The sequence below is a fragment of the Scomber scombrus genome, chromosome 4, assembly GCF_963691925.1.
Source record: "Scomber scombrus chromosome 4, fScoSco1.1, whole genome shotgun sequence".
Lineage (NCBI taxonomy): Eukaryota > Metazoa > Chordata > Actinopteri > Scombriformes > Scombridae > Scomber > Scomber scombrus.
The window spans coordinates 16,052,049-16,074,898 of record NC_084973.1 but is presented as its reverse complement, the minus strand read 5'-3'; the positions used below and the strand labels follow the sequence as shown (position 1 = coordinate 16,074,898).

General features: G+C 41.4%; 2 protein-coding genes across 2 annotated transcripts; both read left to right on the top strand.

The window, feature by feature from the left end:
* The first annotated feature begins 1,597 nt into the window (after positions 1 to 1,597).
* On the top strand, positions 1,598 to 13,579 carry si:ch211-225b11.4 (tRNA (32-2'-O)-methyltransferase regulator THADA). Its single transcript, XM_062417542.1, has 31 exons — positions 1,598 to 1,721; positions 1,801 to 1,981; positions 2,066 to 2,152; positions 2,235 to 2,262; positions 2,358 to 2,506; positions 2,596 to 2,718; positions 2,821 to 2,941; positions 3,049 to 3,191; positions 3,281 to 3,365; positions 3,453 to 3,589; positions 4,091 to 4,288; positions 4,381 to 5,110; positions 5,223 to 5,375; positions 5,489 to 5,598; positions 5,684 to 5,844; positions 5,934 to 6,103; positions 6,213 to 6,371; positions 6,488 to 6,636; positions 6,734 to 6,871; positions 6,962 to 7,066; positions 7,156 to 7,356; positions 7,457 to 7,607; positions 7,714 to 7,966; positions 8,536 to 8,772; positions 8,851 to 9,055; positions 9,340 to 9,528; positions 10,245 to 10,504; positions 10,604 to 10,774; positions 10,869 to 11,132; positions 11,221 to 11,423; positions 11,539 to 13,579. Exons 1-31 carry the CDS (start codon positions 1,600 to 1,602, stop codon positions 11,784 to 11,786), a joined length of 5,631 nt encoding a protein of 1,876 aa, XP_062273526.1. The 5' UTR covers positions 1,598 to 1,599; the 3' UTR covers positions 11,787 to 13,579.
* Positions 13,580 to 15,763: 2,184 nt separating this feature from the next.
* pik3ip1 (phosphoinositide-3-kinase interacting protein 1) lies at positions 15,764 to 22,489 on the top strand. Its single transcript, XM_062417581.1, has 6 exons — positions 15,764 to 16,020; positions 16,202 to 16,330; positions 16,881 to 16,997; positions 18,417 to 18,605; positions 18,722 to 18,800; positions 20,681 to 22,489. Exons 1-6 carry the CDS (start codon positions 15,909 to 15,911, stop codon positions 20,895 to 20,897), a joined length of 843 nt encoding a protein of 280 aa, XP_062273565.1. The 5' UTR covers positions 15,764 to 15,908; the 3' UTR covers positions 20,898 to 22,489.
* Positions 22,490 to 22,850: the final 361 nt, after the last annotated feature.

Here is a 22,850-nt window from a genome sequence, read left to right as displayed (position 1 = left end):
CATATGCACAGCTGGCATTTGTTTTAAGACAGACTTGAAAAATTGGGAACCCCTTAAAACACACACACAAACACACACACACACACACACACACACGCATACACACATAGACTAGTCTATTGTTAGCCCACAAAAAGTCAACAGACAGTGGCTGTACAGCAAAATTTGGCCAATGTCCATGTTTAATTTGGATTAAAGATTATTTGATTCATTGATTATCTGATCAACAGAAAATGTATTGGCAACCAGTTTGAATCTTCATAGAACTGTTTAAATATTTTTTTCAAGCAAAATTGCATTTGCTGGTTCAAGGCTCTCAAATTTGAGAATTTGTTGCTTTTCTTGGCCTGGCATTAAGTTAACATTTGGGGTTTTTGGATTGTTGGTTGGACGAAATAAGACACTTGAAGACATATGCTTGGACTCCAGGATGTTGTGATAGGTGTTTTTCTGATGTTTTACTGACCAAATGATCGATTAATCATTAAATAATAGGCAGATTCATTTATTGTAGCCCTAATTTAAATTCTCAGAGCCACAATGGAACAAGGATCACAAAACACAAAATAAATCAAATCAAGCAGGTTGTACATTAATCTTGCCCCAGAAGTTCAGAAGGCCCCAAGATTTTTTTAAAGTACAACATATGAGTTTTATTTCAAAAGTGAATTCTTTCCATTTGAAAGGTAGACACCACTTCAGCTCGTCACCTCCTAAAGGATGGTGGGAAAGGAGGTCACTTCATGAGAATCTGTGTTTTTATGGCAAGCATTGAAATTTTAGGCAGCTCAACAGATTCTCCTTCCATGTATCTACTGATATATGAGTCTCCAGGACAGGTCTTCCTCAGATTAACATTGTTAGTTAGCACTGAACAGATCATATCAACTGTCTATTGACCACCTGACTACCAATTTAGATTATTCAATTAAATTAAATATTTACTTGAGGGAGCGCCCTGGTGTTCGAGTGGATAGAGTGCATGCCACATAATTGCAGTGTCCCTGGTTCGAACCTGGCCAGGTACCTATGCTGCAGGTCATCCCCCCTCACAATTTTTAACTATACCTCATCTCATAACTCTTCTAAAAAGTATTTGTTTAATGATTTGTCTTTATATATATATATATATATATATATATATATATATATATATATATATATATATATATATATATATATATATACATACATATATATATATATATATATATATATATATATATATATATATATATATATATATATATATATATATATGTATATAGTGTCTCCTGTACTTGTTTATGATGTAGCAGCACTAATTTTTCTGTTTGTATAATTTTCTATCATTGTTTACTGACTTACTGATTTCTCCTCCTAATTTGGTCCATTTTATATAATATACCATATAATGAACAAAATGGAACCCTTTAGTCTAATTTTTTTTTAAATTATGATTTCATCCTCTAGGTGTCAGCATGTCGCTGTAAATCTTAGTTGACCACTTCTTCACCAATAGTAGAATTAGAGTTTTGTCATGTGACCAGTGAACTAGCCATGTGTACGTCCAATGTGTCCGAGAGCAGCTGAGCGCTCCATCGTGAAGATAATACAACAATGTTGTCGTTTGAAGATCTGATGACAAGTCTTCAGGACTGTGTGATCACCGAGGATCAAACACCAGAGAACGTCTGTCAAGCTCTCAGGCTCTTTGTTGATAAACTGTCTGAATCCTCCAGGTTGGTACCTGAACTTATTTGTCACATTCTGTCACTATCATGTAATAATGACTGAATACTTATTTTTTTGCATGAACAGGAGTAGTGTGAAAAGATGCAAGGAGCGCATTTTAGAGGAGGCTGTGCAATTGCTGAGAAAGATTTCAGAGACAGACCTTCAAGGTTTAAAGGAGAGCCAACTCCTGCTTCTTGTCAGACTCCTCATCTCCCTGCAGCTGCAGATGGTCAACATCTCCACAGCCTGTCGAAAAGTGGACCAGGTCAGCTCTATAGCGTGTCTGTTCAATGTTCTTTGTTTAAACTAAATGCATTTTGTTGAAGCTTCATTCTTATTTTCATTATAGATGTTGCAACATCTGGCAAAGGTGGCCCACCAACTGGTTTTTAGAGAAATCCAGCTGTGTTTTCACTCCATAGAGCACACTGATCAGGTACAGAGCAGTTAATTCACTGGTTTTGCCAGATCATCACATAAAGACACTACAGATAACTTTGACCTTGTCTTGTTTTTAGATACTGTCTATTGAGGATCTTCAGAGAGGTAAGCGTCGACTAAAGATAACATGATACTACAGTCTGTCACAGATTTTATAGGAACGTTTTTTTTATCAAATTGTATTGTTTTTTTTACTTTAGCCTGTATGTTCCTGGAAGACAGCACTGTTGGTCGAGAAGTGTGGCGAGAGTCATGCCTGTCTTTTATGAATAAACTGTCTGAGTTATTCCCTGTTGTACTGCAACAAGAATCCCTGAGAGATGGACCGCTGTGTTATATTGCTGTTAAGGTAAATGTAGTGCAGTGTGCATCATGAATCACTCAGAATCCATTGCATAGTCTTACTTGTTACTGATCCGAGAACTATGATTTCTGCAGGTGTGTTTACAGATATTTCAGCTGTTGTCCAGTGAAGTGGCTCCTCTAGTGTGGAAGAAGGAGAATGAGAGCCAAACACTGCAGAAGATCCTGCAGGCTCTTATGTACATAATCCTCGGACAGGTGATTTAGTAGATTTAATACTCCAGAACACTTACTGAAATTTGAAATATTAGTTATTTGGTGTAGGTTCCATCTCATAAGTCAGTGTGTCCTGTCTTGCAGTGCTGCAACAGGGACACTCGCCTTTTGGCAGGCACTGCTGTGGCCATGCTGATTAACACAGCATCAGAGAGCAGAGCTGGAGGTGCTGCTGCCTGGAGTCTGCTACAGGTCTCTCATCCAGGTCTGCTAACAACCAACACTGCCATTTCTTTCCTGTTATATTATATCAAAACTTGAAATTAAGTTTAAGCTCCTGACTGAATAGCTGTTATTCCTGTCACTTCTCAGAGCCGTGGCTGCTGACTGTTGGTGTTCTTCAGGCGCAGTGCAGCCCCGCAGGGAAGGACGGAGTGGACAGGCTGTCTGTGAGCAGGGGCCTCCTGACCTGCTGCCGACCTCATACCTTGCTCACTTCACATGCGGATTCCACAGTAAATATAGTGAATGAAGCACCTCAAGAACAGCACGCTTCAATTTATATATATGTTCTTTACCACATCTATAATTTATGTCTTTTCAGAGGTGTCTGCTGCTGGATGGTTTGTTTCCTCTGGCCTTTGGTTTGTGTGAGGAGAAGCTGGATTGTCACCACTATGCCTTTGAAGGTGAGTAATGTCCAAGATGTTTATTCATGGGCTTAAATGGGGGGGGGGTGGGGAAATCACCTGTTCAAATATGACATGTTGTTACAGTGTTAACACTATGGCTGAAGAAAGTCAAAGAATGTCTGGCTGATATTTGGGAGATGACAGGTGTTCGTCTTCTACCTGACAACAGCAGCCTGCAACAACAGCTCATTCATATTATCTGGACCAATGCTGAAAGCCCAGTGAGTTGAATTTCTTCATGTGTATATTTAAATATGTTTTAGTAGTTTTAATTTCTATATTTTGAATGCCTGTCTGCAAACCAAGTCTCCTTTGGTTTAATCATAGTTGAGTTAATATAATTATACTATTGTCATTCAAAATTTTGAAGAAACATGGGACTTTGGAAACTCAATGGACAGCCAAATATTGTAGGATTGTAGTATTTGCCAACAATATCATAAATTAAAAGTCACAGTATAGTTGTGTTTGTTGGGAAGACTGTAGAAAACAGTTCATATTTGCCCAAATTTATACTGAAAAGAGGTAAAGTGTCAACGAATTATATTTAAGTTTGTGTGAACATCAAGTTCATTCCTATAACTAAGAAATACATTCAATACCTCCTTCAACATTAGCCGTACTCTGAAAGTCTCCTAGAAACAAGCGACATCACATAGTGGACCTCATGTTAGTTTATCACATTATTTAACGATACATTATTCTTTAATTTGCACTGGCAGGTGGAAGGTGTGTCAGAATCTGCACGCAGTGGCTTTTGTCTGCTGCTGGACGTCTATCAGATGGACTGTAAGAAGTTTGCTGACACAAAGAAAACTCTTTATTCAAATTTGCTTCAGCGAATAATCAAACTCCCATGGGAAGCCAAAGCCAAATATCATCGCCTTTGTGCTCTTCTCCCATATCTGGGTACTGACATGGTGAGGATTAATAGTCATTAAATTGTTAATGATGCTGTGGTGTTGTCATTAGAGCTCATGATGACTTTATGCATGTTTCTGTAATCAATCAGGTGCTGGATCAATATGGTGAAATCCCCAATCATCTACTGAAGTGCCTGTCAACCAATCACCTGTCACCATGTGGATCAGAGCTTTACAAGTGTCTGATCCAGCAACAGAGGAGAGAACTATGTGAAGGCTCGCAAAAGTTGGCTTCAATCGCTGAGGTGAATCTGGCCAATCAGTGGGCAAGACGTTGGCAGCCCGTCCTTCTTGAGGCATTGACTTCTGATGTAACTCTTCTACAGAACAACAGCTCATCACACTTACTGCCCTGCACCTTTCAAGTCTTCCCCTCTACTGTGGAGCTGCTGCTGGCCTCTCTGGACCCATTCACCCCTGGTCACCTGTACGCCTGGGCCTGCATCATGAGTTCCTACCGGGCCACGACCGGAGGCTCTCCCTGGGCTCTGCAGGGCAGCTCAACCCTTAAAAACCTCCAGCTAGCTCTAGGATCTGTGGATGACAAAGTGCGACTTGCTGTTCTCAGCCTCCTCTGCTGCAGCCCAAAGACCAAAGATACTCCAACTTCAGAGGAGCTGTCAATTATGAAGACCTTCATTCCTCAGAACCTGAACTGTGAGTCGTCACCTTTTCGCCAACATTTTCAGGCAGGAGTGAAGAAATTTCTGGTTCGTATCAGGGATGGCTGCTTGGCATGTGTCAGAAGAGAAAAAGGCAAGAAGAAGGAAGATGCCACCAACTTGGAAAGGGCAGAGGAAATACTGAACCAGGGAATAGGTTAGATGATTGACAGCTGTTGTTGAAATTTATATCCTTTTTCAAGACATAATGGAGAATATTTCAACTATTTCTATCTCCTATTCATAAGAAAAAATGTGTGCTCTCATAGGTTTTGTGGAATGGTTGGGTGAGCTTCCTTACTGCTATCTGGCACCAGGACACAGTTACCAGAGGAAGAAGACTGTGCTGTTGTTGCTGTCTGCAGTGCTGGAGACCTGCACAGACACCTGGAGCCCCGACAAAAAGAAGGGACAACCTCCAGGTCAGTTTGAGATGCCTGTGATTGGAAAACGGAGGCCAAAACCCCCAGACATCTATTGTTTTATTATATTTTTGCTTGGAAGTTTAATAAATTCTTTGAAATGTTCTCTGCAGTGAACATGGGGTCTCTTATTAACTGTGCGAGGCAAAAAGGAAAGTGGGATTTCTTCTGCAAGACAAAACAGCTGGTCCTCATCAGCTGTTTAGAAGATTCTACAAATGAGGTAGAGTTGCCTTAACTTGACTCATGATCTCTTTTTTATTTTTCAAATTTAATATATTAAAGTAAATATTGTTTTTCTTCTAAAGATTCGGGAGCTTTCGGCGGGGCTATTGTTGAGATATTTCCCACCCAGTTTACCAGATGATATCACTTCTGTGCTGCTCACGCAAACCAAACAGCTTCTGTGCAGTCCTCGGGTGCAGGAGGCTCAGATGGGAGCGCTGATGATGAAGGTTGTCCTTCAGAAGTAAGCCTTGCCTGCCACATATTCTCATGCAGAATTATGTTGGCATTAGATGTGATGGATGATAAATGATCAGTTGTTCTATCTTTTAGAACACGAGACCAGTCTGAGGACTGCGGGCCGAACAATACTATTACTGTCAGCTGTGGAAGCAACACAAAGGTCTCCAGCTTTGTTAGATTCCTTGTGAGGGAGCTGGAGGAGCACTACCTCACAGCCAAGGTTGACATGATGCTTGCTGCCAGAACCAAACCTATACATGGTGAGTATAGGCTGAGATCAACAACTTTGACAACTCCCATACTGACGATTAAAATTAAACCTAAAAAAATCATTTTTTCTTTTAAACCCTGTCTTGCATCATGATTCAGGTGTTCTGAGTGCCCTTCAGAGGTGTTTCCTTGAGGCACCTACCCGTATCTTTGACACACTTGGCCACAGTCTGACCATTGAGGTCCTGGGCCTGCTGGAAAATATCTCGTTGCTTCTGCTGGGTGTGCTGTATGGAGATACTTGTGCTACTGACAAGGGTAATGAAGCAATCTGCAGAAACAGTACTTATTTGGGGATAAATGATGCATCATTTTAATTGCATGACTACACACACTATCTGCAATGGGCTTTGAACTACTGCACTTTATCTTAGATGCCCCCCCATCTTTTTGTGATATGGGCAACGCCATCAGCTCTCTGATAGCACAAGCATCAGGAGGAAACCAAGGCGATGGAGAGGAGTGTGTCTTGCTATCTGAAGAACACAGCCTTGTTCTCACCTGCTGCTGGGTCTCTCTCAAGGTAAAACACAACTGTAGTGGCAACTTCACTTTTAGTAGTTATCTTATATGCTGTATGTGTTGTAACGGTTATGTACTGCTCTATTTTTTCTAAATAGGAAATTGGGATCTTTTTAGGTTCTCTGGTGGAGAGAATTCTCACTGAATCCAAACCCAGCAAGTGCCTGCTAAAAATAGAAGATCTAATAAGAGCATCAAAAGTATTCAAAAATATTCTTCTCAAATGTCGCCACTGGGTAAGTTTTATAAAAAACATCTGAAGGCATTAGATGTTTCTCACCTTAACTTTTATTTGGCTTCCTGAAAAACATGTTTTCCTTCACCAGGGGGCAGTAGAGGGATGCTGTGTAGGCTTCACCAAGTTCTGTGCCTGTCTACTAAGCAACAATGATCCACAGTTTAGGAATATCCCAGCCCACATGCTAACACAAGTGAGTTGTGGTCATGTGTATTTTTCCTTCATAAATGCAGAAGATGCTTGTCTGCCAGATTACAGATATTTTTCGTCTCTGATCTCTAGGGATTGCAGGTTGTGCAGTGTCCTCGTTCTACTTCTGTGACCCGGCGGGCTGCAGGGTTGCCTATGCTCATCCTGTGTGTTGTGTCAGCAGAGGAGGCCAGTAAAACACGGCCACTTTTATCCCACAGCATGCAAATCTTACTGGAGACAGCCAGAAGCCCTATGCCTGACAGCTGGGACCAGACACTGGACCTCCCACAGGTCCTGTAATCAGCAATCAAGATATTGTCTAAACTTAAAACTGTGGTGTCTTGATACCTACAGGTTGTATATTCGTGTAACACCATACTTTCCTTTACAGGTGTGTGCAGTTCACACTCTGCAGGCCCTGGTGCGTGGCTCTGGGCTGGGAGTAGCTATCCTTCAGTTCGCCCCTGATGTAGCCATCTTGTCTCTCACTCTGCTCAGTTCTCCCTGCTGGGCCATGAGGAATGCTGCTCTGCAGCTTTACAGTAAGACACAAACAGATTTAGAGCTTTACTTCTATTCTGTATTTGTGAAATGAAGCATGGCATACCGACCAAAGTATGGCTGACACAAATGAAAATCTGTTTCCAGGTTCTCTTTGCTCACGAATGCTCGGCCAGAGGCCCAGCAGTGACGAAGGCGGCCCCACTCAGCATGGCATGTCCCCCCCTGCCTTCTTCTTCCACTACCCTGCGCTGCACCCCTTCCTCCTTGCAGAGCTTAGAGGGGCAGCACACAACCTCCAAGGTCCACCTGAGGAGGCCAGGCTTCGCCTTCAGCCATCGCTCTACCCTATTCTTACTCTGTTAGCCCAACTGCAGCCTGGCGTCCAAGACTCAACTGAGTAATCTCTCTTTGCTTCTCATTAGACAGTTTGGCCAGGTTACAGGGCACTCCAGGAAATTAGTATTGCACTCCCATAGAGGTGGAGGGCTTGAGAAAGATTAAAAGATCAAAGCACCAGAGGCAGCAATGTCCTAACTTTTAGTCCATATTAACTCTAATGATATCACTATGACATTTTCTCAGACCAGAGACACGAAATAATTTATACCACAGTTTTCACAGGCTAAGTAGTACTCCTCATGACTGACCTTTATGTGTAAAGTCACTGGAGTGCCTCTTTAGCTGTCATCATTCTTTATAGCAGTGTTTTTATTTTTTATTTTTATCCAGCCTTAAAGTATGTAGATTTCTATTCCAACCAAAACTCAGACCAGCTGGTTCAATAATCTGCTCCACTTTACCAGAGGAGAGGGAACTATTAATGGTGTGACTCAGGACCGCCGGTTAATAAGTTGGCTTTTTATACTGTATTTTTAAGCAGTGTAGATTAAGTGTTGTACATTTATTCATCTTTATATGGAATTTTATTTTTCTAAGTGACAATTTTCTCTCATTTTCTTCTGCCAGAGCTTTGTTAGACTTCCTGCCCCCTTTACTCCAACTGTCTGCCAGTCCCATTTACAGTGTGAGAGTGATGGCCTCGAAGGCTTTGGTTGCCATGACTCCCCCTTTAGAGTACATGAACATCCTCATCAAACTGACAGATGAACTGCCTGGTCCACTGGATCGTTGCTGTCACAATCAGCTCCACGGACAGCTGCTGCAGATCAAAGCTGTTCTAGACAGAGCTCTCTGCACACACAGGTGAGACTTAAAAGAGCTGCTTTATTTATTCATCAGACGCTTTCAGGCTTTGAAATCCTGTTGTGTCTCTATATGCAGTGCCCCTTCAGCTGTCCTGTGTGAGGTGCTGAGCAGGGTGGATGCCTCGCTGTGGCTTGCAACTGAGGCTCAGTGCTGCCCCCTGGTAAGATCAGCCTACCTGGCAGTGGCAGACTCACTGAGAGGGTTCTGCTGTGAGACCTACCTGTCAAAGCTCTACGATACGCTCATGTGTGAGCTCTGTACACCTCAACAGGGGCTGCAGGTGCGTGTTTTTGAAGTGGGCGGGTTCAGTGGTGAAAAGCTGATGTCCTGTACTGTGCATCAGTCAGAATGTAGCAACATTTGAACCAAAATGTGGTGACGTTTTGTGGTTGTTAACTGATGTTGTCAATCAAATCTGATCAAACTATTTCCAGTTTTTGAGTAATAAATAAAATCTGTATTTTGTGATTGTTCAATTGTGTGACATTCAAGAGTTAAAACAAGTTTTCTGGGACAACCTAACAGATATTTTTTTGTAATGCTCTATGTATGTCACCTCCACAGGTTGGGCTGTCTTCCTTCCATCAACAAGCGATTCAGTTTCTATGTGCAGACCAGAAGTGGGCCTGTCAAATCTGGGACAACTTTTCTGCAGCGAGCCTTGATCTGAAGCTCACATTAGTTACATGGGTGGTGGATGGGCGAGGGTTGCAGCTGACCAGCTTGAAAGAGGTGATCCAGGGGGTGCTGCAGGTGAGACGTGAACTGCCTCTGTAGACTTCAAGATGTGGAAAACAACTTTTTCAAAAACCTGTCTAACAGCATTCGGTTTAAGACCTTCTGAGAACACAATGTGAGGAAATCTGGGAGGCAAAGATTGGCTTAAAAATAATGCTGTCTGAGGCTGAAATCTGACTGGAGACTTTTTTTCCCTCCAGCATAAGAGAGGGTGTGTCTGTTTGCTATTATATTTTGCAATCAAGGAAACTTGAGCACAGTTAAGCCTAAGATTTCTTTTTTATTAGTTGCTTTGTCAAAGTTCATGTAGGTTCATTTAAACCCTTCAGCAGGTTACATTATCTGATTTTAAAGACAGTGACTACAATTAATGTGGCCTAGTCACTGGTTTTACAGGATTTATTTGGTTTTACACCCACCTTCAGTTGGACTTGAGCACCCTGTTTTCATGGATCCGATTAAACTTTACTATAATAATGTTAAATTTAAAGTTGTGAGTGTGTGAAAAAAATGAATGGGAAGTTTGAAATGGCATTGTAATTGAGTTTTTGTTTATAATTGCAAAAACTGGCATTCTTTACTTTGGTGTGTGATAACAGGAAACGTATTTTTTGTGATATGCATTGATGTTGAAAACACATCTCAGAGTCTGCACCCCTTTGTCTGTCATTAAACAAAAAGATAATTTGACAACAAGATTAAAAGAACACATCAATGATCTTTATCTCCAGTCAAACCTGAGGGAGGCATTGTTGAGCCACTATGTGGAGTACCGCAGGACCTACCTCGCAGCCCTGGTGGCAGTGATGGCTGGAGGTGATTTTACTTCACCCCAGTGTCCTCCTCAGTCGGCTCCGATGAAGGAATCGGTTCTGCTCGAGTGTCTGGATTTGTTGCTTGGTGACCTGGAGGAGCAGAGAGGTGGACCAGAGTTCCTCTCACAGGCGCTGTTTGCCTCTAGTCTGCTACTGTCCCAGCAATCAGACTCCAGGTTTACACATTTACCTTCTTTTTATTTCAGTGTAGAATCACATATATGTAACTCTTCCACCTGCAGCTCTGACTTTCTTTTTATCTTTGTGAAAATCAGTTTTAAGATTGCTATGATCCAGCGCTGGTGTAGTGTCTTGGAATGCCACTGCTCTCCAGATGCCACAGAAGTGCTCCGGATAGCTTGTGCTGAAGCTCTGTGTGTAGCTGGAGTGTCTCTAATGAGCTGCAGTCTGAGAGAACACAACACCCTGCCAGCCGTCATGATCAGGTATTGAGAAATGTCTAATAGGGTTGTCAATCAAATTATATATTGTACTTTGATGCTGTAGAGCAAGTAAAAATGTGGAATCTTTCTCATGCAGGTTGATCAACACAGGCCTATATTTGCTGCAGGACCAAAGCCAGGTTGTGAGGATTAAAGCGGCCTGTTTTACCTCCATGTTGCAGCATGCCAGAGGAGGAAGCCAGAGGAGTGTCTACCTCATGCAGGTCAACCAGGCTCTGCCACTCTTATTAGAGTTGCTGCTAGAGGAATGTTGGGATACACCTGGCACTTTGGAGGTGCTATTGTGTCACCTGACTCAGCCTGATCTCAGACCTGTGCTGAGAGAGGCTTCAGAAACAGGGTGTGTTACCTCACCAAAATAAATACACTTGTACAAACAGAGCAACCTCGAAAGAGTGTTTTCAAACTGTTATTGCTCTCTTACACAGGTGTGCCAGTCTATATGAGCAGGATGAGGCCAATGTGTTTGCAGAGCCATCTGTGATGTCTGCACATGTGCTGCCTTACCTACTGCAGATGGCTGAAAAGTACTCGGAATCCTCTACATTGGCACAAAGCCTAAGTGCATGGGCAGAGGAGAGTGCTGCACAGCTGCTAGACAGCCTTGCGGTGTGCAAAGAGCTCCAGCCAGGTAGCACATTAGCTTATCAGTCTGATTAAAAGCATGTGTTTTAATAATTTCATGTATGTGATGAGCTGTGATGTACTGTAATGTTTTACAATGAGATCATTTCTTTTCTCTGTAGCTCAGACTCTGACCCCGACCTGGCTATCTCTCCTCATGGATCCCCGCTTACACAGCGCCCTGTGTGGCCTGTTAACCAGGGCTGCCTTCCTCCTACGGCTGTTGAAAACATGTGATGACGTACGACACCTTTGTGATTATTCAGCCCTCCATGAGGCTGTACAGGAAGTTTGTAGTCTTCTCGGCCAGAGAGGCGTCCACTTTCCCTCTGCTTTAACAGCTGCTGTGGCTGGAGACTTGCCACTATGACAGCACTGAGGAGCTTTTTCTGTACACTCAGTGAGCAAGGCCTTTCAGCCGATGAGGCAGCAGATATAATTACCTGTGGGTATTTCAGGACTGCCTATGACATCTAAATGTACAGCTTAATGTGAATGAGTAGTGCAATTGCTGATGCTGCAGTACACCAGCACTTGGCAGACTGACAAGAGCTCAGTCGCTGCCGCCAGTTGTAGCCATCATCATATTATCTATACAGCGAAGAGACCCGTTAAGTGGAGAACAGTGTGGGGTCTACACTGTAGAATATATCGTCACAACCTCTCAAGGCCTTGTTTGCCACAATTCTTTTACCAAAGACGGCTGATAATATGAAATAAAATGTCTTAGGCCTTATTTATTTTTCTAATTAACAGATTTTATGCAGGTTGAAACGCCCACCTCCTGAACAACCCCAGGTCTGTCTATATGCTCATTCTGTATCCCAGAGCAGTGATCCTGCCCTCTGTTGTTCTGTGTTGTATGTTCATGTCTCAACCGCAACAGTAGCCACACTCAGACCAATGGAGTGATGTAATGTAACAGCATCTGGAGAAATTGGCTACTTGGTGCCCAGCTGGGGAATATAGTGTACAGTTTAATGCTCCATTAGAGGCTTTCTGCCTGGATAAGTGTCCATTTTCCAGCCACATGAGGGCTGAAGATGATTGGGTAGATCTGATAGATAGCTGGTGGTTGCTCCGCAACAGACCACACACTAGAGGAGTTTTACATCACCAGATAGCCCACTGTTTTTGTTTGAGATGGGAACAGTACATGCTGTGGTTGATCCATTTTAGGAAATTAACTAAATGTTCATGGATGTTTTTGACCATCATGTGGTGTTTTTGTTTCCTTGGGATATGTTATTGTCAGTGCTGACACAACTGTCAGGGTATAAGTATGGAAACAACATATTAGCATCTGACTGTAAACAAGCAGATTTCCATGTTTTACTTCAATTTTACTGTACCAATTTTTCTGCCGTACCATTCTTCTACATGCTACCTCTACATCAGTTTAGGTTTCCATTGTGTATGCCTGACGCATTGTGCTTGTAAGCATAGAGATTATGCAACATGTATGACATCAAGCCTGTGATAATGATTCATAATTACAGCTGATGCAATGCATTTCCCAATGACCCAAGCCAAAATGAGCACCTGGTGTGTACGGCTCTATGAGATTTACATGTGCCTCAACAGAAGCTACAGATGGTTATTGTTGAGAACACGGATGAAGATAATACTCAAGACAATGATTAATAAATGAGAGTTGTCGGGCCAGCTGTGATGTACATCATCATCAAACATGTTGAACTATGCCACACCTAGCTAACACCTAGAGTATATATTAAAGGTGGTAGAAGACTGCGACACACCCAGTTTCAGCTCCCCCTCAGCGATCATTACAACTTTCATTCTTCTACGATTGTTTTAACTATTTTAACTTGCACTCAGCACATCTTAGGTATGCATGTTCAGGGACTGTGATGCATAAATTTGTTATTGAACCTTGATCCCAGAGAAACGCTCTCTCATTCTGCCTTGCACAGAAATGTATGGTAAAATGACAATAAACTTGATTTTATTATTATGTGATAAATTGTGTATCTTTAGTCATAAACATAAAACAAATGCATGTATTAGTTTCCCAGATTTCCGTCTAATTTAAGACAAAAGATTGTGTCAAAGTCATTTCAGAAAGTTGTTTAGAACAAATACAAGTGGGGCCCTGAACTTTGCTCTACATCAAGACAAAGGAGAGCAAAACACGAGGCTTAATGTGATCCCTGAGTCCTTGACACAATGTCTACATGTCTCTAAACATAGGCATAATTTAAGTTAAAAACATAAGCAATTTTACTTTTGTTTTCACTCTGCTTGTGTGTGAAATATTGTGTCTTCTGCCTCAACCTTGAAAACTAATTTGAAAAACTGTTCAAAAGCAAAGTTAGGTACAACAGACAATAGTGTGTGTGTGTGTGTGTGTGTGTGTGTGTGTGTGTGTGTGTGTGTGTGTGTGTGTGTGCGCGCGCGCACAGACACACATTTGCCTTTTGGGATATGCAGGTGTTTTCCCACTGTTGTATCACAAGTTACCACAGACTCTTAAGCTTAATGACTGACAAGAATCAAATGTTCTATTCTATATGTGGAGTTAAAGTGAAAATGGTAATATGAAGTGCTTTTTAACCACTTTGAAAAAGGAGTGTAATACGTGTAACTGTGCATTTGACTTTTTAAAAATTTAAATAACATTTACAATAACAGTGAATGATGAATACAATATAGTGAACTGTTGTGGTTGTCATTCTGCAAAAGTGTGACTCTTTCATAAGATCAATGCTGCTTAGTTTTGTTTTCCAAACCTTTTGCAATGCTTGAAATCCCAAGTAAAGCACACTGCAAATAGTCTGCTGCCATACACTATCTACAAGCAGGTGTAGGCTTTTAATCTAATGTATCATGGAACATTTTTGCATACTAACAAAAATATAAATATTTTGATAATAAAGATAATTTACGCTACTGTATGTTGCAGTTTTTCCAGTTGTTTCCATGTCTGACATCATCACAAAACCTACAATGGGGAAAAATCAAATAATCTCTTATTAATTTGTGGATATTTTACTGAAATATGGCATTCAACATCTTTATTCAACTCAATAAGTAAGTAATACTTGGCTCATTACTAAACGCCTGTGTTCAGTCTTTGATGATCTGGTAACTTATGGTTTCCCCAATAGTGCATGCTGGGAGAGGCCCCCCGCCCCCCTGTAACTCCGAATGAGCAGAGTGTATGATCGAGAGAGCATGACAGATGCTGTGTGTTTGTACTAGTAATTGCCTGAAGACCGGGTAAGCATCTCTTTGAAAAGTGGCTTACTGAACATTGACTGAGTCACGCGTTGGCTGGCCTCTTTACCCATCAGCCAACAATGACACAGGGCCTCTCTGCTTTGAGTGTGCAGCTCCCTCCACAGAGGCAGATAGAAGCAAACACTATTGGCAGCTGTTCTTTACCAGCCTTTGTAAAGTCCTACTCTGCCAGTGACCAAGGCCAGAGGAAAAAAACAGACCTCATGGGGTGGAGAGAAGCGGAGGAAGCATGGGAAACAGGAAGACTGGGTTTGGGCAGATGCACCAAGCACTTTAAACCACATAAGACTCTGCAGTGAGTTGGATGAGGATTATAAACTAATGACTCAGTGTATTTTAAGATGAAAATGGAAAGCACATCAGCTATTAATAAGCAACCACAGATAATGTAATCTGTGTGGAAATTATTCTTGGATAAGTAGGAAAAGTAAAAAGATTGGATTATAGAAGTCCGTTTTTTGCAGTTAAAAAAAAAACAAAAATGTTAATTAACCACTTTGAATGCTTAGTTTTGGACAATATGTTTATTCTCACAAGGCTGTGTGCCATGATATGTTGCCAGACTGCATATTCAGCACGCTTTTTCAAGAGTGTTTTGTGTGTGTGTGGGGTATGACTTAAGTCACTTTCAGGGACATTCACAAGCATTAAACTAGTTGATTTGGAACGGCTTGTTTAATTGGGGACAAAAGCCATGTTAAGGGCTGGGTTTAGGCAAGCAGTGGTTATTGTTATGATTAGGTTCATGACTGTAAGTCCATGCCAACATCCAACATGTGGTTCATGGTCTGTCACTTAGGCTACTGTCTATTAGACTACTTTTGAAGACACATTTCAGACTAAAGACCGTTTAATTGGGGACAGCGTGTCCAACTGGGGACAGGAGCTGTGTCCCCAATTTGGAAAAAGCTGATTTTTGAGTCAGTCGTTAAGGTTAGGGAAGTCTCCAGGAAATGGATGGATGGACTATGTAGTGTGTGTGTGTGTGTGTGTTTTACGTGCGAACCTGGTGAGGCTTTAGGACCTTGAGGTTTGTACTGCAAAGAGCAGCTCCTCCTCCCACTGAATGCTGTTTACGAAGAAAGCTGAACCCCTCTGACAAAACAAGGGCTGGGACTCCAGCGAGAGTAGCAGTGTGTCTGAAACATTCAGCACAGGCTCTCCCTCCATTTTAAACATTTTTTATATACATATTTCTATTTTTTCTCGAGAAAAGGCATAGTAAAGCACCATGCTGTCGGTCAGTTCAGCCCATCAGCTCTGCAAAATGTTTCTCTCTTTGCATCTTGTTTTCCTGAGCGTGGCGTTTGTGGACAGCAGTGTATCTAATGGAAATCCTAATGGTAATATGATATGTATGCTCTTTTTTTCTATTTTACTCCGAATTTGTGGCTTTTGGGTTTTAAATGTACTTCATGTTACATGCACAATACCAGTTTATCATCTTTTACACCTTCTGATTGATTGCACAATCATTTGTTTATGTGTTGTGCTCACATGTTATTTTGCTGTGTTACTCCCCAGACTGCATGAGATCCAATGGTGTGGAGTACAGAGGGGAACAACGGAGCTCTTCTTCAGGTCTGACCTGTCTAAACTGGACCAACTGCACAAGAGACTATGATGTTAAAATCCATCCTGATTCACTGACAGGTAAAAACCAATACATTATTTATACATCTGATGGGCCTATTAATAAAGAAATCAGTGAATGTCACATTAAATGGATGCAATTATGTTTCTTCTCCTGTGTGTTGGAGTCATACTGACCTAAAGATTTAAAATGTCACTGATGATGATAAGTGCAAGACTGTCCTTCAGTAAAAACAAACAACTTTATCATATTTGTTGATATGTTGATACAATGTTATTACACAGATTGCAAAATCTGTCATGGGAATGCAAATAATCTGGGCAGCATGCAGAGAAATATAAATACAATAATGTTATTTCCAGTGCAGCACACATTTCAGCTACTGCGCCACTGATTTGTCTGTTTGTGATGTTAAATGGCTTCTTTTGTGTTGCAGCTGCCATTTCCTTTCTTGTTGCTCACAACAGCTTGCTCAGTGTGGTGTGATTAAGTCGTGTTAATGATTAATGAATCCAGTGGTTTACCCAAACAGCAGGACAGGCAGAGCCTATTTTTTTTCCATGGAGCATCAGTAACACACATGTGCTACTTTTATCGTTCCTCCTGTAGGTGTAGGAGATCATAATTACTGTCGAAACCCTGTCTCCTCTGAGAGGCCTTGGTGCTACATTGCCTCCCCGGATGGAACTGTCCAGAGGCAATTCTGTTCCATTGACACATGCGAAGGTAGGTTTCTAAATGCCATGCAAACACTGCACCCCATGAATAAGCATATACAGTTGAGAATTTGCACAAAATTGTAAACTTTTTTTCTAAATCTCTAGTTGCATAAGGCCGACCAGACAGAGCTAAAAAAAATATGACATACTTGCAATAAATGGCAGCTTTTCTTTGCCCTGTGAAAGTTGTCAGAATACATTCTGTGGATGTTGCCAGCAATTTCTTTCTCTTCTTGTCCCTGTGAAGCTCTCATTATTTTAAAAAGTGGGCTATGTTCAGGAAAAAATAATGAGGTGAATTTTTTGTAGCTGTGTTCTAATTAGTCAACACAAAAAAGATGCAGTCGAGTTTAAAGCCTTTATGGATCGGCCAACAACTCAGTGGTTAATGTCTTTTTGGTGTTTTTACCAAACATAAACTATGTGCAAGTCATCATTCGAGATTACTCATAATTTACTTTTCTCAGTTAAGAATCTTATCCAGTAGTAGGTCACTTGGTCAGGGTTAAGCTAGTGCAAGAAGTCTTGTCTACTTTGTCCTTTGTTCCCTTCTTGCCTCCAAAGCCAACCAGAGTCACACAATAACAAAAGCCCTGCAGTCACGTGTCAGAAAGTTCAGTTTCAAGAACAGAAATTGACCACGCCTCAAACCTGTGCTCATTGGTAGAGAGAAATAGTCTTTCCTTGGAGACGGAGGCTAATTGGCTGCTACAATTTATGAATCTAGCCCCTTTAACTCCCACAGAGTTCGTAAACAACATCTTATGGAGCAGGAGGTGGAAAAAAAGTTTAAGAGCAGACTTTGACTTCCGCAGCTGAACCTTCCGGTCTCCTGTTATAGAGTCGTGCCTGCAGAGTCTGTTTACATTTGGCACACATTTAAAAAAGCATGCGCTTGCCACTCCTCTATCTGATTTATGTTCTTGCAACTAAATGAGAGCAGAGCGTTCTTGTTGCTCTTGCGTCAGTGGTAATGTTATTGGACCAGCAGTAAATTAGAAACCACATGGTCCAGATGATGCACTTAACTCAAATGAAGTCAAAGTTTACTAAAGTGCATTGTTTAAATTTCAGGTGTAGAATGAAACAGCATTAATAAAACAGGAGATGAGAGTGTGGATAAAGAGTAAAACAAATAAAGTACTATGCATGTAAAAAATTAGAATGAATACCTGTGTATATGGTGTAATAATCTCCATCTTAATGCTTTATATATCCCTTTCTTTTTAGTCTGCTTGTATGGGCATGTAGGAAAAAATAATTGGAATAGGAATAGGGTTGAAGGAGTATTCTGCAGTGCATGAAGGCATTAAGTAGCTGAATGAGGAGGATTAAAGAAACCAAAAATGATGATTACTCTAATCACTCTAATCAAATAGAAAGTGTAAATGACTACAAATGTTTCACTGTTTCACTGTGTCTTCAGATAAAACCTCCACTGTGGAAGCAAAGGCCGAATCCCTCATCCCAACAGGAGCAACTACCACCACAGGGAGCGCTCAGCCTGCAAAGTCGAGAGCTTCTCAGGGGCAAGTTGCAGCTGTGCAGCCAGTAATGGGCATCAGCCAGCGGGTACGCACAGGACCCAAAAAGAAGAAGGACCTTGGCACGCTTGGTATGTTGTAGCTGTTTCCATCTGAGCATGTAATTTCTCATTGGTAGATGAGTCAAATGTAATTGTGATGTGTACTTTTTAGCTGTTAAGCTTCTATGTTGCCTGTCTTTTTTCAGGCTATGTCCTCGCTGTCGTCATGATGGCCATTATAATCATTCTCGGAGCAGGCATCACAGTTGGCTACTTCTATAAGAGGTCAGTATCTAAATCATAACAAGAAGCAAAGGTCTGACTAAAAAACACAATATGAGCACCGAGAAAAAAACACTCCTGAGGCAAAAGTTGTATTTAATTATTTGTATTGGGACAAATATATAGCATGAACCAACGCCCCATACCACAGCATTTGTAGCTTAAGCTGGTTTTGCTATTCTTCTTCCAAGATGGGCCTTTAAAATACATAAAAGTCAACAATAAAGCAACAACACAGCACCAGACACAAACATTTTTTAAACTATCTTAAAAAGACAAGCGCCAGATCACCCATGATTACATGACTGATCACTTACATGACCTCAGTCGTGATTCATTTTGAGTTCTGCTTGTAAAGAGTTCCACATGTTGATCTCAGACAGAGAAAGCCGTCTGTCCAAATGAGGATTTATGAAAGGGCCCTTTCCCAGGAGTGCACCTTTTGTTGTTGAGCCAGAAACCCTGAGAGGCACCACCAGGTCACTGAACATTTATTTAGGCATTAATAGATGAGTTCAAGATTAGCGAATTTAATGAAAAGTTGATGGTTCAGAGCCTCCCAGTGCCTTTCTGTTTCCACTGGCACAAATACGCAGGAGAAATGCCAGTGATTTGTTAAGGTGTGTGATAACATGCGTGTTAATGGCCTCTTGAGTTTAGGGCATCAGCTGTTGTGCACATTCCCCAATGATCCTCTCTGTTGTTCCACTTGGATATAACACAGCAATTTCAGATGCTTTTATCATGATGAACACCCACAACAGAACATAGGGAGGAAAATGGAAGGAAATGAAAAGCCTGTGGTCTATTTTAAGCATTCTTATTTCATATTCTTGAAACAGAAGACAGTGTGGAGGAGGGGTTGGAGTTGTTGGAGAAGACTGCGTATTCACTACAGTTATGTAAAAGGCAAAATGATGGCCCAACTGTTGTGAAACAAGGGACTCTGATTCCCTTTGGCACAGCACAAAATGGCCTTACAGAGCTATGTTTGGCTGTCAAATCTGATTAGCAGTGCCACTGTATTGTTTTCTATTTTTAGAAGGTGATTATTAATGAGGAGATGCAGCATATTATGTCAGAGGGTTTATACCTGCCCTCAGCCTACGATGACATCACCTTCACTAATATGGTAGATGTGTCATACAGTACATGCAAGCGTACCAGTCCTTTCAATACTGAGTGTGTTAACATGGGCAACTGCCCACCCCTCTACTGGCCTACAGTGTGCCTCCCCCAATAAGCATGCAGAGGTTTAAATTATGCACCCATTTTGGGAGTAGGCTCCCAGCCAGGCAGTAGGAGTTGCTAGAGTTCTGAAAAGGACGTGATCCCCATGCAGGCTTCCCATCTTCCCCACAAATGTGGAAAAGCTAAGCAGTTGAAAAAAACAGATTTACTTGAAACTAAAAGCTAATGCAAAGATTGTTGATGACACTGAGTTTTGGAGCAGCAAAGAGTTTCACAGTATGCTGTACTAAAGCAGGCAGATCGGAAATGTATCGTCCCCCGTTTTGGCTCCAGATCAGTGGAAAGCAAGATTTGTGCCTCTTCCCATCACTGTGTCGCCTGAAATAGATAACTGCTTGCCAACTTGTTGGTTCCCTGTTGCCTTTCACCATCTGTCCCTTGTCTTTGCTAAAAGAACAGGCTCTCTTCATAACAGCCTCTGTTATCTACATACAGTATGTTATCTGAAGCTACTTATCATGAGCTTGGTTGGCCCCAAAAGTGATGCTGGAGGCTGTTTTTATTATAACAGCAGAATAAGACTTGGCACCGTTTGCTGATTTGCATGCCAGCTTTGATCTAAAGCTCAGAACATTAATTAAACACCAGATATGTAACAGCATAATGAATGTCTTTTGTGTGTTTGTGTGCAGGGGCCAGGACCTAAAGAAGCAGCATGAGCAGCGGGTGTATGAGCGTGAAATGCAGAGGATCACCCTACCCCTATCGGCTTTCTCTAACCCTACATGTGAGATAGTAGACGAGAACACCATTGTGATCTCTGCAGAGCAAGAGACTACCCCTGTCCTGGAGGAAGCAGAGGGCGGGGACCCGCTCATGGGCCAGCAAGCCGGCACCCCTGGGGCATGAGTCGTAAATGTGTCGTCCTCGAGCGGAGGACTTGTATACGTTTTAGTGGACCGAAACACTTCTACATCCGTTTCTCCTTTCCGCCTCCCGGAGTGACCTCTGTTTTTAAAAGGAATAGGGAAGCAGTGTTTACTCCAAAGACTTCAACTGAATGCTGCGTCCTTTGTGTCCCATTCCCGTTTGATTTTACACATCTGAGTCACAAATGAGATAAGCTGACACTGGACACAGAGACACAGGAGGACATTATTTCACAGCAACCAGAAACCTTAAAGGTGAATTGGTCGTTAACAAACATCGAGGTCTTCAAAATTCATGTTCGGTATATTTGATAGCCAAACAAATATGGTCATGGGCTGCCCGATTAAATAACAGTATGAAAATCTAGTCAAGTGAGCGTTGACTAGTCAGTGTTAATAATGGTGTGTGATGAATCCAATGCTTTGTAAAGAGATGGTGTTTGGAATGAGGGAATGTTCATAACCTTTTGATTTTGTATGTTTCCATGTGGGGTAAGTGCTCTCCACAAGAGGCGCGGTTACATGATGAAATATGTGCTTGATTTGAACTCCCACTGGCTGTGCCGAGGGAGCACCGTGTGTATATATAAAGGCCGCTTTGTCTCAGAGACACACTGGTGACACTGATGTAGGTGTCCAAATACAGCCATCCCTCTCTGAGACAGGATGAGGGATTATGAGGTAAAACAGCCCCGCTAAAGACAAGGGAAGACCTCCGACTCAAAACTTGCCTTAGCATGATACTTCTGAATGTATTTTCTTAATCTTTTCCCAAATGAGTTTTGCTCTATTTGTACTCAAACTGACAGTTGCCAATGCGGTTACACAGCATGAAAATCATTGGCAGACGTGAAATAGGACATGCCCTTTTCTTTCACAGGTTAAGGAGTGACAGGAAATAATACTGAGTGCTCTCAGGAAGCATGAGAGACAGTAGTTAGTCCTCAGGACAAAACAGCACTGCCACAACACAGAACAGATGAGATCAGAAAAAGAAGCCTGAAGTCTTCCTTTGCAGAAGCAGGAGAGCGAGTGTGTGTTGAAGTGCTGAAGAAGCCTGGTGCCTAGATTAGATTCAGACATTTGAGTTATGCACTTGATGCTTCAGGGTAGAGAGGCAGGAGGATAATAGACAAGAAGCAGTCCAAAGTTTGGTGTTCTTCATTCAAAAACATGAATGCATGTACATGGTTATCTAGTGTATGTTTGCATCTTAAATAGTACAAATACTCATTGAACAAGACATTTAGAAAATATCTGCCTGAAAAATAAGCGCCATTGTTCACAGAAGATTTTAGTTTGCCACACCTGTTACTTCTCAGTGTACTGCCAGTTTGTTTGTAATCACTGCATCACTCCAGATGATCCTGTTTTGTGATTATTGCTGGATCCACGTCACTGTAAATCTTTGTTACTGCTGCTCCATTGTTTTAAGAGTCTGTGTGCTGGCTGTAATTATTATTTTCTTCATATAAGCAAGATGTTCAAAATGCTGTTGTTTGAATTTAGTACTTGTATTTGTATGAATGGCAGATTTTCAATGCTGAGACTGAAATAAAACGTCAAACACTATTATGTGAAGTGTAATTATTATGTTTATACAGACATAACCAAGTGTCTGGTTATTCAAGGTTTGTGCATGGTAAGAACTTTTCGCACCAGCTCCCTCTGTTGGCAATTCTTAAAAACAGGACTTTAATTTCACTTCTAAAAGAGGTCACTATTATTTGCATAAACAGGAGAAAAGAAACTACAAGTGGGAAGAAGAGATTTGAAGAGGCATGTATAAATATTTTGACTTTGACAAATGAAGAAGAAAAATCACACCATTACAAGGAAGTTTGGATCCCTGAATGTGATTCAGTGATCAACAACAAACACTTTGTTAGTGGCTATTTAGATTTTTCTCATTATTTTGAATTGGATATGAACC

Coding starts and splice junctions, on each gene's coding strand:
- pik3ip1 (XM_062417581.1), top strand. CDS start 15,909: ATGCTGTCGGTCAGTTCAGCCCATCAGCTCTGCAAAATGTTTCTCTCT. Junction 16,331..16,880: donor CCATCCTGATTCACTGACAG/GTAAAAACCAAT, acceptor TTCCTCCTGTAG/GTGTAGGAGATCATAATTAC. Junction 18,801..20,680: donor GTTGGCTACTTCTATAAGAG/GTCAGTATCTAA, acceptor GTTTGTGTGCAG/GGGCCAGGACCTAAAGAAGC.
- si:ch211-225b11.4 (XM_062417542.1), top strand. CDS start 1,600: ATGTTGTCGTTTGAAGATCTGATGACAAGTCTTCAGGACTGTGTGATC. Junction 2,153..2,234: donor CCATAGAGCACACTGATCAG/GTACAGAGCAGT, acceptor TCTTGTTTTTAG/ATACTGTCTATTGAGGATCT. Junction 10,505..10,603: donor TCCCAGCAATCAGACTCCAG/GTTTACACATTT, acceptor TGTGAAAATCAG/TTTTAAGATTGCTATGATCC.